The sequence below is a fragment of the Tachypleus tridentatus genome, chromosome 1, assembly GCF_004210375.1.
Source record: "Tachypleus tridentatus isolate NWPU-2018 chromosome 1, ASM421037v1, whole genome shotgun sequence".
Taxonomy (NCBI): domain Eukaryota; kingdom Metazoa; phylum Arthropoda; class Merostomata; order Xiphosura; family Limulidae; genus Tachypleus; species Tachypleus tridentatus.
The window spans coordinates 52,811,184-52,827,913 of NC_134825.1; the positions used below are offsets into that span (position 1 = coordinate 52,811,184).

At 32.8% G+C, this 16,730-nt stretch overlaps 1 protein-coding gene across 1 annotated transcript in view; it reads left to right on the forward strand.

Annotated features, from left to right (window-relative positions):
- Positions 1 to 16,730, forward strand: part of LOC143248735 (uncharacterized) — a 198,979-nt gene that overhangs the window by 154,435 nt on the left and 27,814 nt on the right. The window contains exons 11-18 of the mRNA XM_076497412.1: positions 257 to 422; positions 916 to 1,099; positions 9,089 to 9,429; positions 9,809 to 9,977; positions 12,162 to 12,285; positions 13,926 to 13,985; positions 14,618 to 14,790; positions 15,101 to 15,252. Of these exons, the coding sequence (XP_076353527.1) occupies positions 257 to 422; positions 916 to 1,099; positions 9,089 to 9,429; positions 9,809 to 9,977; positions 12,162 to 12,285; positions 13,926 to 13,985; positions 14,618 to 14,790; positions 15,101 to 15,252 (1,369 nt within the window). The remainder of the gene's footprint in view (positions 1 to 256; positions 423 to 915; positions 1,100 to 9,088; positions 9,430 to 9,808; positions 9,978 to 12,161; positions 12,286 to 13,925; positions 13,986 to 14,617; positions 14,791 to 15,100; positions 15,253 to 16,730) is intronic.

Sequence of the window (16,730 nt, forward strand, 5' to 3'; positions counted from 1 at the left end):
TATAATTGTTTTGAGTAATTAGGCTTGTATTTTGTATTCATCTTGCAATCTTTTTATCAAAATGGTCAACTCTCTAATAAAAGCATCATCAGAGAAGAAGGCTTCTAGCAGTGAAACTGACTAAACACAGAAGAAATTGTTTTAAAACTTTTTTTTATTGTAAACAAATTATTTTCATAAATTTTGGAAGAAGGAAACATTACCAGGATTAATGTACAGTACAATGCAACACCAGTCTTCTTTGGTTTGCTTTCAGTTGGGTACCAGTCGACTTAATTTCTGGAACAATTCTACCACTAAATAGTGATACCAAAATAATCAGTCATGCTGATATGCATGGCAAATCTGACGTGAATGTAATGTTATTCAGTTTTGAAGAAGAAACTTTGTTGCTTCTTGATGAAAAGACCTTATCTGTGCAGGTAACTAGTGATTAAAGTGGTATAGATTTCTATAAACACATAAAAAAGAGCACTGTTGATTACAAGATTGTAATAGTGCAAAATCATAATCTGGTGGTGCACCTGTAAGGCAGTCAATGCTTAAGAAAAAAACTAACTGTTTGGAATTAATTTCTGGGTGAAAAATAATGTAAACATTTATTTTATTCAGTATTAACTGAAGTAAAATTGTCTGTGTAAATATGCATGTTAAGAATACTGTAACTGTCCAAATTGTGTGTATAAAAATTTTTTGTGTTCATAAGAAAAAAAAATTAACACCTTATCATTTCAGTCATTTAACATATTTTATTTAAAGATATACAAACCTTGATTGTATTATTTTTCTAAGAGCTATAGATGTGTTTGTTTTCTTATACTCTGTAGAGTAAAATGCAAACATGTTAATTGTATGAGATTTTTATAGTTGTTAGGCAGGAAGTTGTAATTTAAAATATCTCATCTGTCCTGACAGGTTAACCCTAAAAACAATGCTCCAGTTCCACAAATGAAAATTTTGATGGAAAACCTTCCATACTTCTCTTACCTAATGAGCTCAAAGATCTTCACTGTTTCCCAATTTGTGGCTCCTGTGTATAAAGACAATGATGGTGATAAATTAGGAATAGCTATATTAATTGCAGAAGAAAGTGAAATAGGTAAAACACAGTATTAGAAATATAAGTTAGTAGAATAATTCTGTACCTTTAAGTTTCATATAGAATAAATTCAAAGCTTGATTTTGAATCTGGTCAATTAAGGTTTATATTTCATGTCACATTACTGCAAAAACATTGTGCTTTGGGGCTGTAGGTGTACATATAGTAAGGGTGATTGATAAATATCTTTATTCAATAAGACAAGATTAGCCCAATTACTGTTGATTAGATGTCTTCCCTCTAGTTCCCCCTCAAGGTGGATTCCTGAATATAGTGAGGGGACCTCCCAGAGAAGGTTCTGTGCTTTCGGTTTACTTCCTCTGTGATCTAAACATCCACTCGTGTTTGCTGTGCGTGGTGACCTGTGAAGGGGAGGAAAGATGGTTGAGGAGTCCAACTCCAACAAACGGCTTTGGCCTTGAATTCCTGTAGACTGGCAGCCTTGGGTCAGTTGACTGGTCCATATGGGCTAGGGTCAACCAAGTACCAGTGTTGGACATTCTCAACTGGTGTTGTGGATTTTGTGTCTAATGCTGGTGTTCTGGTATAGAGCTCACGAAACCCTGGCATTGCTGCAATGTCCTTGTTTGGCATTGTAGTGTGTCGCCTTGTAGAGCTCCATAGTGGGTGGGGCCAGTGGGAACTGAAATGTAGCATCTTTATTATGGATATCCCCCTTTATGAAAAAACTGAAAAAACAATTATTGGAAAACGACCACACATGGACGAGTCTGCTGTACAATCAACAGCTCAGTCAAATTCTATATCTCAGTTTCTAATTATCCATTCTATATCTGAGAAATCCTTAGGACAATTGTCCCCCTCTTTTATTCAAAAGGGATTAGAGGGGCTTGCTATGTCAGTAAAGAAGTTGCACTTTGGAGACAGTCCTGCTACAGTCAAAGCACGTTATCTGAACTGTTAGGTACAGCCATATATTCCCAACCCTTTCAGATGTTTTCAGTGTCAATGGTTTGGTCATTCAAAAACGTCATGTTGTGGTTCTTTAACACATGCTTATTGTAGAGGCAAAGACCACAATGTGTACAAGTGCAATCTAGAACCACACTTTTTTGACCTTGAGAAAGGCTGTAATACAACATGGAGATGTGGCATCTTGCAAGACCTCCACTTGTACAGCATGTGTGGCCATTTACCCATTTTTATTAAACATTTTTAATGAACTGGGAATTCCAAGACCAAGTGGGTTTGACACTTTTTTGTTATTTCCCACAGGACCCTGGAGTCCCTCAGGGTTATGCCTTGAGTGTTACACTTTTCACCATAAACTTTCCCCTACAGTTGCAAACAGATTCTATGTTGATGACTTCCAAATTTCATGTCAGTTGTCGAGCATGAGGTTTATTGAACAGCAGCTGCAGACTGCCCTCAATCAATTACTGAAGTGGACAACAGCAAATGGCGTTACGTTTTCTCGCTTCAGAACCATTTGCATGCACTTCTGCACTATTTGTACTGACTTGCTTAGCTCTCTATTGGTCCTGGAACCACTTCACATTTGTCCTTACCCTGTTTTATTCAATATTCTCTCTGTCACCTACTTCTATCCAGGTTTTGTGGATACCAGGTCACATTGATATTTGCAGGAATGAGCTCACTGACATTGCAGCTACGTTTGTCTACTTTGGTACTATCACCACTGTGCCTGTCCCATACATGAACTACAGTCCTGTATTCAAGGCTTGGTTCATGCCAATTGGCATGCAACTTGGAATGAGCAACATCATAACAAGCTTTTCCAAATCAAACCTTTTATTACTCTTTGCCCATCTTGCTTCCATAAGGATTGGAAGGAGGAAGTTGTTCTGACTAGGCTAAACATTGGTCACAGTTTTTTAACTCATTGCTCTTTTTTACCTGGTACTTATGTACCAATGTGTGATCTTTGTGACACTCAGGCCACGATATCCCACATTTTACTGTCATGCCGTTATTACGAACAAGAGCAACAGCACCATTTTAAACATATTTTTATCATGAGTTCACTCACTCTTGACATTGGACAGTGTCATTGGCAATGGTGACACTCTCTACTTCTGTTGTGTTTTAAGTTTTTTAGGGCTATTGGTCTTTTTAACTCTATTTAAGATTTTAATTTAGAAATTGGACTATGTTTTGTTTTAACATGATTTCTTTTTACATATTTAAATGATTTTACTTTTTTTACCGTTTTACTGGTTGGCACAGATAAATCCAGTTGCTTTATGCCAATAAACACTAAACAACTAACTAGACAATCCCTCTAGTTTATTAGCTTAATATTAGATATGACGAAGCACAGATAACTCTTGTGTAGCTTTGCATGAAGATTCTAAAAACAAATAAACTTCATTCACAATAAAGCCAAAATTTACTGAGGTTAAAATAGTTATTGTGAATGCTGCTATTTGTAGATTGATAATTAGTTTCTGAAGCTAAAATTATGAAGTAAGATTTTCTGTCAATTATTTACTTTTGTCACACTCCTTTTTTTTAACCTGTTAGTTTTATAAATAAATAGTTAAGCGAACTACAGACTAACATCTCTGTTTTATAGATTTGGGTTTTCTAGAACACTTAACTTTAATAAATAAAATAGTATCTGTTGTTTTCAGCTTTTCTCTGAATGTTTCAGTTGAAAAACTATGTTAGGGAGCATTGTGCATATTAAATATATGGTTAATTTTCTGATATTGTGTATTACATCCACTCACTTAAATGGCTATTCTCATTCAGTGCTGCCCTCTGTATGCAAAAACTTTTCTCACATGCCACAAGAATTAAGCTCCTGTTAAATGTACAATCAAATGTTTAAACTGTGTCTTGTATGTAAATCTTGAAACAATAACCCTCCATCTATAGGAGTGTGAGGCACTTTCCTGATGTAGTGGCTCCCTCTGTCCTATTCTACCAAAATATCACTCATTATTTGGCAGTAATCATGTTATGACACTTTTTTGTGCTCTTGAATCGTATTTTTAATTCCACTTCGTGCAAGTGCATTTTTTTAAAATATTAATTTTGAAGTGTCTTTGTTTTTTTCTTTTTCAGAAATTCACAAATTTTCTTATAACTTATTTTTTCCAGTATTCATTTTTTTTCATTAAACAGTTGTGTTTGATTATTCATTGTTACTCAATGAATTCCAAAGTATAATTTACCACTTTGGAGGTACTACCTTCTACCAGCACACTCACATATATTCTAAGTGAGGTCAGTGGTGAATTTAGGTAGGGGTTAGAGAGAAATCAGCCCAGGGCCCATTGATAATTTTATTCTGTGTAAAATTACTTGGGATGTAGGGCCCATAAAAGTTATTGTCCTCTGAGCCCACACAACCTTAAATCTGCCACTGGGTGGGGTAACAAATCTGTGGATTTATTGGTCAGCATCTCCCATGAGATTTATTATTATAAGAGTCAACCTACTTCTCCTGATGTTGCTCCTATTCTTTCTGAATATGTTGAACCTGTTTGGGTCAACATGGATTTTTGCCTGCTTTTTTAGGTATCCTATCTCCAGGTTTGTTTTGTTTATCCATTTTCCCAATGTCACATAATCCATTTCCTTCTTTGTTACCCCTCCTCTCAGTATTGGCTTTCCCCCTTCTCTTGATATTGGGATTCTTGCAGAGCATTTTGATTCTCAGATGGTTAAAGGTGGTGTTAGCATGCCCCATGACTTTTTATGGCCTTCAGGTCAGTTTGATTTGGCCTACCATCATGCTGAAAATCTGTTTCTCAATTCTTAACAGTTGGAATTGATTTTGCCAGTGTGGGGGTTGATATCTAGTTGATCATTCAGTTTATTTATCCCATGCCCAATTTTTTCCACCATCATCTTGCCTTATGAACTCTTCTTTAGTACTCATGTACCATTACACCTTTAGGAGATGGGAACTCCAGCTATTTGTCGCTAAATTACTTCAATTTACTGATGATATTAAAATCTTGAGTGTTATTGATTGTAAGGAAAGTTCTGCTGCTTTGCAAAAAAGGTTTAGATCATTTAGTGAGTTGAACAAATAAATGGCTGATGGGTTTAAAATATAATAAATGGAAGATAATGCATTTGGGTTATTGTAATTTGAATTATAAATATAATTTTGATTGGAATAACTTTAACAATGTTATCAAATAAGGAGTCTTGGTGTAGTGATTAATCAGTTTCTTAAGCCATCCAAGTAGCGTGCTGTTGCTATTGGTATAGCAAATAGGATCTTAGGTTGTAGCTACAGAAATATTGAATACAAGTCTAAAGAGGTTATAATTTCATTATATAGATTATTGATTAGGCCAAATTAGGAGTATTGTGTTCAGTCTAGGCTCTTTATCTTAGGAAGGATATTGAATTGTTGGAAAGGGTTCAGAAGAGGGTTACTAGAATAGTGTTTGAGATGGTAGGATTGTTACACAAGGAATGGTTAAGATCTCTGAAATTGTTTTATCTTGAAAATAGAAGAGTTAGAGGGGATCTTATTTACGTGTTTAAGAATGCTAAGGAAATTGATAGTGTTGATGCAACATCTATTTTCATATTTAATGGTAGTACTAGGAGACACAGAATTTGGCAGCTTTAGAGTTTTCTGCAGCTAAGACAGTTTTATTTTTCTAACAGGATGGTTGGTTTTTGGAATGGATTGCCTTTGGATGTTGTGGAGGCAGTAAATTTAAGTGAGTTCAAGAGAAAGCTTGATAGCTATATAAATTATAAAGACTGACTTTGAGGACTTTTTAATTTTTTTTATTTATTTAGTAGTTTTAGTTTAGTTTAGAAGAATGGATAATCTAGATGTGCCAATTGATCCCTTGTTGTCCTCAAACATTATTTTATGTTATAAAGTATGTACCTAACTTCAACATAAAATTTGCCTAAAATGCTCATGATATTTTTAAAGTTATTTGTAAATTAGGCCTGAATGAGTCAGCATGTTTTCACTGTGCTGCAAAAAATTATTGTCACCAAAGTTCTGCTGCAAGTCACATGTGATTTGTCACAATAACAACATTGGTCATGTGATTTGTTGACCAGCTTTTTGAAGTGACATTTAAAACATTTTATACCATATGATACATTATAAACCAATCACAACAAATATGTATATGAGGAAGTAGAAAAAATGTTTTTTCATGCAATTAAAAATATCTTGTTGTTTTACTTATGAATTTGGTCTTGTTGTTTTTGTACAATACTGAAAAATATATAATGATCACTAGTCTCTGATGCTGGCAAAAATTCATTATTCTTTAGAAGATGCCATTATAGTTTATAATATAATATCAACTAGTTTACACCTGTTACTTTTTACTGATGGTACTGTGGTAAGTTCCTCTAAATTCACAAGTAGTGTTCCTTCATGAGTTTATTTTGGTAATAGACCTGTGTTTTTAGCAGATACTGGTAATGTATTCTCATGTCAGTGTGCACACAATAAAAATGATTCAAGTAAATTTTAGGATCTTTCTATACCTATTTAAATGTTGAAAGTATTCGTAGCTCAAGACTCCCAAATTAAGAAGTCATTACTTTGTACTTCTTAAAAATATTATACAGTGGTACCTCTGTTCTCGAACAATTCAGTTTTCAAACATATTGTTTGAGAAAAATATTTCTCGGTTGTCGAACATAAACCAGGTTCGCGAACCAAGCTGTCGTGGCCCGAACCCCCGAAATAACCTGACTGATGACCCAAACGACTTTTCAACCATTTTTGGCCCACACCAAGCTTGCCCAAAACATTTTATCCGCACCTGTCGTTCAGTCCACACCCCCGCTAAAATCTGCTGTAAACATTCTCGTTTTTATTTTTTTTCTTGTTTTTCTAAATATTCTGATTAAATAAGCCACCATGGGGTCAAAGAAGGATAATGAAAGCAGCAAACCAAAAAGAAAAAAGTTGTTAGAGCCACAACAAAGGAGAAAAAAGATCTCATAGCAAAGTATGAGAGTGGTGTTCAGGTATCTGACCTTGCTACACAGTTTGGTATGGTGAAGTCTACAGTCTGCACCATACTGAAAAATAAAGAGGTCATCAAAGGAGCTGATGTTGCAAAAGGAGTGACAGTGCTTACGAAACAAAGACCATAAACAGTGAAAAAGGTAGAAAAACTGTTGTTGATTTGGGTAAATGAAAAACAGTTAGCTGGTGATAGCATTTCTGAGACCATAATTTGTGAGAAAGCAAAGCAGTTCCATGCTGACCTCCTGAAAAACACCCCTGGATCGAGTGCTGATACAAGTGATGCCTTTAAGGCTAGTAGGGGGTGGTTTGAAAAATTGAGGGAGAGAAGTGGCATACATAGTGTGGTGAGGGTGCCAGGCAGAAACAAACCTCATTAGACAAAATTTTAGTGAGAAATATGTCCAGTGAGTCTCAAGCAGGTTATAGCAGTGCAAAAGAGACAGAAAAGAGAAAGAACCCTAAAAAGAGTTACCTGACGTTTTTAGGGAAGGTGACTCCCCTTCCAAACAATAATAACCCTCCTACTCTCCACGTTCCTCACCACCTTTCACTTACGCTATTAGCTCTACTCAGCACAAGTGAAGTGCAGTTAAATTTTCATTTATTGCTTTTTTATTGTGTTTATAGTTTTTGTGGTTAACTTTATGCATGTAAGTATTATTATACAGGTATAAACAAGCAATATTTTTACTTAAAATGCTTCATAATGCATAATTTTTGGAGGTTTGTAATGGATTAATTAAATTTACAGTATTTTTTATGGTTAAAATTGATTCGGTTTTCGAACAAATCGGTTTTCCAACAGCTTTCTGGAATGGTTTAAGTTTGAGAACAGAGGTACCACTGTATCTCAGTTACTTTAAGAAAGAAACCACTTATCCTTGTGCATGCATTACAGTGTTGTTCACAGTACAGTACATATTGACATCACAAATAACAAGAATAATGAGATTTAACATTAAAGTAATGCATACTTTTTTATGGTATTGGTTTAATAGAATTTTTCACATATCCTTATTGTTTTTCTCATGGGAAGAAAAGTTATATATAAACAATATGATTAAAAATTTACTTCAGATAAGACTTAATAAATGTTAAGGTAATTTCAAAAAGTATAACTTTTAAATTTTGGAAAACTGTTGGCTATTTGAAAATCTTTAAAAAATGATTCTGCAATTGTTCTTGTGAAATTGTTCCACAAAAATCATTATAATGATTATTTATTTTATTATATTTACCAAGATAAAGCATTAGAGAGGGATTTTACTGTATATTTAGTAGCAGCATATGGTTGCTGACTGAATCAACCACCTAGGTGTAAAAATTATTGGCTTTCAAAAATAAATGCTGACCCCTAGCTTGATGTGACTGAAGTCAAAATGAAGGAAAAAACAACAGTTATCAGCATTTTGGTCTTGTTGATGAATATTGAAATTTGGCAGTGGTCTGTAGTACATTTTTCCTGAAGTAATTGAATAAAAATATATTCATATTTTTCACACTCAATTTTGTTTCTTTTTCTGATTTAAAATGATGTGTTAATTAGTTTCTCTCAAATGTTCAGTTCATGCACATTTTTATAGAATAAAACTGTGTTTAAATTACTTTTAAAGTGTATAGTTTTAATAGCTGTATAAAACAATTGTTAAATAAATATTAACTGCAGTAGTTTATTTGAACAATTATTGTTCATATACCAAATTTATTGTACTTACTATCTCATTAATATCTACAATTTAGTGTTATATATGTATCCTTGTTGGTTTAAGCAGTGGAGTAGTTATGAAAAATATTTGAGTATGAAAATTTTAAATATGACAAGGAGATAGATGTAGGTGGTTTAAAGAAAAAGAGCTTAATTGGATAATTTTAGCTTTAAATACATTATTGATAATTTATAACATTATATATTTGACACTAATAACCACATTTTTAAATTGATTGTATGCTTTAAACATAAAACTAATTACAATAAAAGTAATTAATATAGGTTTAATTAATATTCATCACTGATATTCTGTCTACAGGGATGTGGCAATATAAGACGACTGAGCAATCTGTTTGGCAGAGTCTACCAGTTGCATCAAATCGATCTTTGTTTTCAAACATGTCACTGGAATTTATTCCTTACAATTTTGGTCTTATTCATCATAGAAGTTTAAACAAAGGAATGACAAATAGTCTTTCAGTGAAAGCCATTTTTCTTTCCCCTTCAACGGAATTGCGTTTCGTTGCAAAACACCCTGATATCAAATATTCCATATTTGAGGCTGCTGAAAAAGTTATGCTTTTAGGAACAGCTTGGGATATGACTGACAGTAGAAACGATGGAGAAGTTGATAACATAAACTTAGCAAATTGTGTTCCGGTTGGTTTTACAATTTTATTTATTTGTATGCTATTTTAATTATCATATTTTATTACTTATTAAATTAATGGAACTAATGATCATTTGTAAATATTATTATTTAGTTTACTTTGGGTGTTAAGGCCCAATAAAACCCCATTTTGTAATTATTCATTGTATGTGTGAATTTAATATTCTAGTGTGGAGTAATGAATTATTGTGTGTTCTGAATTACTCTATACTCAACTTATTAATTGATATCTTAATGGATAATAAATGTTTCACTTAAAAAACTCAGATAATGGCTCCATTAAATATGTAATTAATTCTTATGTATTTTTGTTAATCGTTAAGAATGAGTTACAATATCGTAATGAAGCCATTGGAATTTTTCTATTAGCTCTGTGGAAGAGAGGGTCCTCTTGCTGAAGATTTTATGATTTATTATTTGGAACAACGAGATTGTTTGGATCTACGTGTGATCGACCATCCATTAATGAAGGACGACTGTGGTGTGTGTGGTGGTGATGGGTCAACTTGTCGTGATTGTACTGGAATGTATAATGGAAGTAAGATTTTATTTTATTTGTACTTGTAATGAAAAAAGGGTTTAACTCCTTAAATTCAAGTGGATGTTGCTAGTGTCTGGTCAAAAATTCCAATTTACCCATCATATGGTGATTCTATTCACTCAACAGTGCTTCACGTGGATACCCCTACAGCTGAATGGAAAAACAAAATCAAAAGAATTGAAACTTTATAAAGTATGGTGATAATTATTAGGAAATTGTGAAAATAGTTCAGACAGAACACCCAAAAAATGTAGGGTTTCAAGAGTTAGTTTGTTTGTAATTTGTAAAGAAAATAAGATTTCCATTTGTTTATAATTTAAGTTTCTCACTTAGTTCTAATGAAAGTGATGGGTAAGTCTTGTTTAATACATGTGTTTCAAATAACTTTACAATTTGTACAGTGCTTGCAAATAAAGTAAATTATAAATTTTGCTATTACTAATAAAATAATGAATGTTTGAGTTTAATAATAAGTTGACTTTTTTCTCAAACTTTATCTCATTTATTATGACCTTAACATTGGTAAAAAAAATGTTACAATAGAGGAAATGACACTGTGTTATACCATTTTGAAATCAAAATATCATTTCAAAGTATATATCTGGAAAAATCCATATGAAATGCTCAGTAAAAAATAAAATACATGAACTATTCTGTTTAAAGTTTTGAGCTTCTTTGTTTGTACACATTAATCTCACTTCAGAAACTGAAGTGTGTGCTATTTCATTAAAAAAATATGTACTATAAAAATAATGTTTTAGGAATTTATTAGTTTTCTATTATTACTATCACTGATGTTCTTTCTTTAACAGCTCGTTTGTGATTTTGAGAGAAAGGTCTCTATAGTTAGTAAATTTTCATAAAAATCACTTATAAAGGTTAGAGGTTTGGTATAAGTTAATAGTTAAGTATACATTAATTTGAAAGATTTAGTTTTTCTGATCTTGTCCTGTCAATCAGCATCCCAAAATTTGACCACAAAATCCTCCAATGTAACAAATTATACCTATAGATTAGATTCAGTTTAAATCATTAGATTTTAATTTACCAGGCAGTCATCTAATTAAATAATATAAGTAATTATAATAGAAGTAACACAAAATCAATAAGATATGCCAGGCATGTCTTACTGCATGCCTTTACATTGCAGTGCCTGTTACATCCTACTCTAGCATTAATGCTTTCAGTTTATATGTTGTGGCCATATACATTCAGTAAAAACAGAAAGGATGAGGTGAATATACCTTACAGTGATGATTAATATCTCATACAAGGTAACAGTATGTATTTTAATATATATAGAGGAGTCAGAGGATAAATTGCAGAGTTCATTATACTAATAATGTGTGTGGGTGTGTTTATAACAAAACTACATTGAGCTATCTGCTGGGTTCATCAAGAGGAAATTGATTCCCTGTCTTAGTGTTGCAAATCTTTGTACTTTCTGCTGTCCTACCAGGAGATGCACTAATAATTAAATTTCTTAAAAACTTTCTGATAACATATTAGGCTTTAATGTTTCAAAATTTATTTGAAGAAGATTCTGGTACTCATTGGCATACTTACAGAAGATGGCTTCCCTGCATAAAGAGTAATTTGTTCCCTACATTTATTCCAATTGTTGATAATTTTTAAGTTTGTCAAGCCCTTTAGGTTTCCTTTTGGCATGGGCCTCTCCACAACTGTGGGTGCTATAAAGGCATACATATACCACTGCCTATGCTAATTGTCTTAGGCTGTGTAATAATAACATAACACCAAAATGTCCCCAATTATTGCATGAAGCATAAAGCTCTGGAAAGCTGAGAACTATAGATGAGCAAGTTTTTAACTTGCTCTCTCATAGCATTTCAATTTACTTTTCGACTGTATGCCTAAAGCTGTTATTTGTATAATATTTTCACTCTAAGTATACTTAAGAAATAGTTGATCATTAATCTTTTAAGAACATTTTTTTGTTTTTGCAAATGTAATAAAAGAAGCTCTTATTAAATATATGTTAATAAAGAGTTGTACAAAGTTTTAGATTTGAAAAGTGATATGTTAATGGTCAGCATATATATTTTGAATTAGTAAGTTTCATTTGAAAATTCGTTATATTTTTAGGTGTAAGTAATGCAATTTCAAGGGTTACAATGCATTATTTTTGTAAATTATTTACTAACAAATTAAATTTTGCAGATTTCTCTGAGCAGTGTGGCTTGTGTATATCAGAGAACTCAGAGGATATAAAGAAAAGCTGTGCTAATCTCTGTGAGGAACACGAGGAGGTTATAAAAATTAATGACAAATATTTATGTGTTCAGTAAGTGTGACAAACATTTATGAGCAAATTTTAAAGTTGTAAGCGTATATTTAGAAAGTAGGAGTTTCACTCATGAAATATAAGTCATTAGATTTATCACATACATTAGTAATTATTCATTTCAATTTAATGTGCATATAAATGTATTTTATTCCATTAACTCGAAAGTATTAAAAAATATCCATCACTGGTAATCCAGAGTTATAAGCACTATTCAAAATCAAAATTATATGCAGTTCTTAACTAATTTATTGTTTTTGAGACATGTTTACATGTTACAAATGTAAGAACAACATAAAAATTAAAAAAACCTTAAAACTTCCACTAACATAAATATGTATATTGCTTGAAAAGTAGCTCACTCTTGAAATATAGAAACACCAGTGAGTGTAATGCATTTTCATTGTATTTTTGTATTAGTAATCCATAAAGAATAAAGTAATTTTGGACAAATAACTTGACCATAAATAAGATACAAGACATACATTCTGTTATACGGATTAAAGTTAGGATGCTATCCTAACACTAGTATTTCAAACTAAACATTGATAAAAAATTGTCAAAAAAGGATGGTCACCTTTATGGAATGTTTAATAAACTACCTATTATATAAAATTTTCATATTAGTTTATTTTATTGTTATCCATTTAGAAACGACTATCTTTGTGCTTTACAATTTTGTAGTACTAATGTAAAAAGGTACCTAATTTTGTCCAAATTATAAAATAAAAAACTCTCCATGGCCCAGGTAATCAAAACCAAAAGAATAGAATTTTCATGCTTTAAGAAGTGTTGAGAATGATGCATGTCAGGTGGCTGCTACTGTGTCAGGACATGTATAGTTGTGCTCCCACTACCATTATACAAATTGTTTCCTTAGCATGAGCCATAAAGGCAGAGTACCCAGACAAAGCCATTCCTCATTCTAGTTAAATTAATACACTGTAATATTTTACTGACAAATCCAAATTTTTGAAATTCTTAGGCAGTGGATTCACTTAGGTTTGGAATTCATCCCTCTAGAAACATTTGATGAATTATCTGCAGGCCACAAAAAAAAAAAAAAAGTGGTACGTCTATTATGTTGTGGGGAGCCATTTGAGCAACTACATGATTACAGCTATTACTATACAAAAGCATAGTCACTGGTGCTCAGTACATCGAGTTCTTGGGCATATTATCAGACAACTCAAAATTTACATGTAAGAAGGGGGATTCCATCTCTTTCAACCTGAGTCACAAAACACTGGCTAGAAGGTGAGGCCATTACCACTTTTCTGTGGCCTGGTCAGTTGCTGAATATGAACCTTATCAAATGTATGTTGTTCATCCTTGACAGCTCTCTGTGAAAGTGTCACAAAGAATCACTTTCTAGGGATACCCTTGTCCAATTTCTTTTGCAGGTATGAGATGAAATTTCTTATAAATATGATATGTGGCTATGTTTCTGCTTTAAATATTACAAAGAACAAATCCTGTAAATACTGAAGGGTAATATTGTACCCATTGTTTCATGTTTGTTTATCTAATAAACAGTACTCTTTCTACCTACCTACTAGTGTTCTATGTATATTTTTATATAAGATTTAAATATATATTTAAATATACCTTATAAAATTTAACAATTTTATAATGTTCAGGAAAGAACTACCACAGGATCAATGTGATGAAGCAGGTGATAAGAACGCTTATGTGAATGTGTAAGTTTTTATACATACAATAAAGCTTTTAATAGACTTTTTGAACATCTGGAGTCTACACATGTATTTCACAGTTTCTGTAATATATTTGAATTAGTATTCATTCCATAATGATAAACACACACATATATATTCTTCTGGTTTTCAGCTTTTTTGTTGTGTTATTTTTGCTTGAATTAATTGAGCTTTAAACTTAAATTATGAGTGATATTTGCATTGATGTAAGAATATTAGATTTTAAATGTTAAAAGGTAAATATTTTTTATCTTGATAAAAGTAACTTCTTGATAAGGATGTTCACAAATGGGAAATACATTTCAAGCAAAATAGGTTTGTTTTCATGTCGTTTCTGTGTGTTATAAATCTAATTTATATAAAGAGAGATTGAAATATATATTAAATGTTAGAAATAAAACTGAAGCAAAATGTTACATTTTACATTCATTGATTATATATTTATTCCTAAGATGCAAGTATGCATTGTTATATCATTACCTTATTAAAAGAATTTAAATCTAGCTAATGGTATATATTTTTAAATAGGAAGTTACAATGGATGCAGGTATTACTTCACTCATTTGTAGCAGTTAATGAATCTTTTGTAAATATGTAATTGATGTTTTACTTTACAGATGTGGTTACTGTGTGGAAATGAAAACAGAACAAATGCCAGAGTATGGAATGGACAAATGTAATGTTTGTGATGGTAACAACGTATGCATTGGCTGTGATGGTGTTCCTTACAGTAGTAAAAAAACTGATGTTTGTGGAAACTGTCTTCTACCCACAGATCAAAATTTTAACAGTAAGTTGTAATATGTATTCTGTTTTCATTTCTTGAGCTGGTACTTAATATGGTAAGCAATTTCCTGTTTTCGTAGAACAGTTGTGTGACTTTCATATTGTGATATATTTGAGAACTTTAGCAATAAAATCTATAAACCTGTTAAAAGTGGCTGCCTTATTTAGCCAGTTTAATCATCTCTCGTTCTTGAATGAATAAACTAAAAACTTTCTTAGCAGCTTAGGTAAACCATCTTATTGATTCAGTTATGTAAAATACTTATTTTTTATATATGTTGGCAAAAGTTGTAATATATATCTGTGTGTTGCAGGCTGTACAGCATTTCTGCTTCTATGGCCAGAGGTTATTGATATGACAGACCCAAATGAACCAGTAAACATTACTATTCAGATGACTAAAGCATTAGCTAAAGACAATATTGAATGCAAACTTAAACCTGTTGGCAACATCAAAAATACTTCAGTAAGGAATATGTGTAGTTGTTCTTGTACATGTTAATATTTTTATTATGCTTGGGTATTAGTCATAACATGTGAAATTGAAATACTCATAATTAAAAATTTTTTTTAACTCGTACATGTTTTAATATGAGGTAAGGTATATATCTGCATAAATTAGAGCCAAGTTGTTAAATGACCTTATTCATATCTAAAAATAGTTATTAAAAATTCTTAGTAAAATTTCTTTAATTTTCATTTTCTATCTTTAGTTAATACATTCTTATATTTTTTACAGAATAGTTTAATGATTTTATTTAAAGTTTATTAATTTGTTCATATATTTGCTATAGTTTAGAGACTGTGTTACATGCTACAAGTATACTCAGATATCAATTATTGCTCTAACAGTCGGAAATTCATTTTTAAACTAACATAACTTGTATAAACTTATTACACTGTTTTATTTACTAATTGCTAAATATACTCTTCAAAAAAAGAAACACAAAAGGCAAAATATGAGACAAATTGTTAACAAGTTTATTCCGGGTAGTTCTGTATGACATGCGTGAAACTTTGCACATTCACTGCTGAACATCCAAGGTCTGCAAAGGCGAAGTTCACGCTCACCAGGTGAAGTTTAACGTCACTCAACGTCAATAACGAGTATGCCCCCCGTGAGCATCAATAACTGCTTGGCATCTCCTGCCCATGAAAGCGATGAGATGACGAATCACATCCTGTGGAATGGCTGTCCACTCAGCCTGCAAAGCTGCTGCAAGCTGAGGTAGAGTCTGCGGTTGAGGTTGTCGCCGTCGCAGACGTTGGTCCAACTGTCCCAAAGATGTTCGATGGGGTTTAAATCTGGTGATTTGGAGGGCCAGGGAAGAATGTTGATGTTGTGGTGTCTCAAGAAGACAGTGGTGAGTCGGGCTGTGTGAGGACAGGTGTTGTCATGTTGAAAAACGTCATTGACGTTCACCATGATGGGTTGCACATGGGGCCTAAGAATCTCATCGACAGTTGCGTACGGTCTGATCAGAAATCCTACGCAGGCCTGGTATGGTTGAGGCAGTAGACGTCGCAGTGGTGGTCCTATCCCGAAGGTGACCTAACCGGATGTTGAGATCTTGTGTGGGCGTGGTCACACGAGGTCTGCCGGATCGTGGACGGTCACGAGTTGATCCATGTTGTTGGTGACGATTCCATAGCCTTGTGATGGTACTTGGGTGGACATTCACAGCTCTGGCAACATCTGATCGAGATTCGCCTGCTTCCAACCGACCAATGGCATTGTTGTGTTGTGCTTCAGTCAGTCTTGGCGTAACTGTATTGCATGTCAGTGGCTTAACACTGAGCTATGGAAACCGAGAACCCGTCACTTTTATAGGGATTTTGCACATGTTGCACTTGCAGAACATGCGGATCTCTTAAACAAATTTATTGGACACGCATGCGTTTTGGCGAAATATTCAATGTTTTCCTCCGTTTTCAAAGTGCACA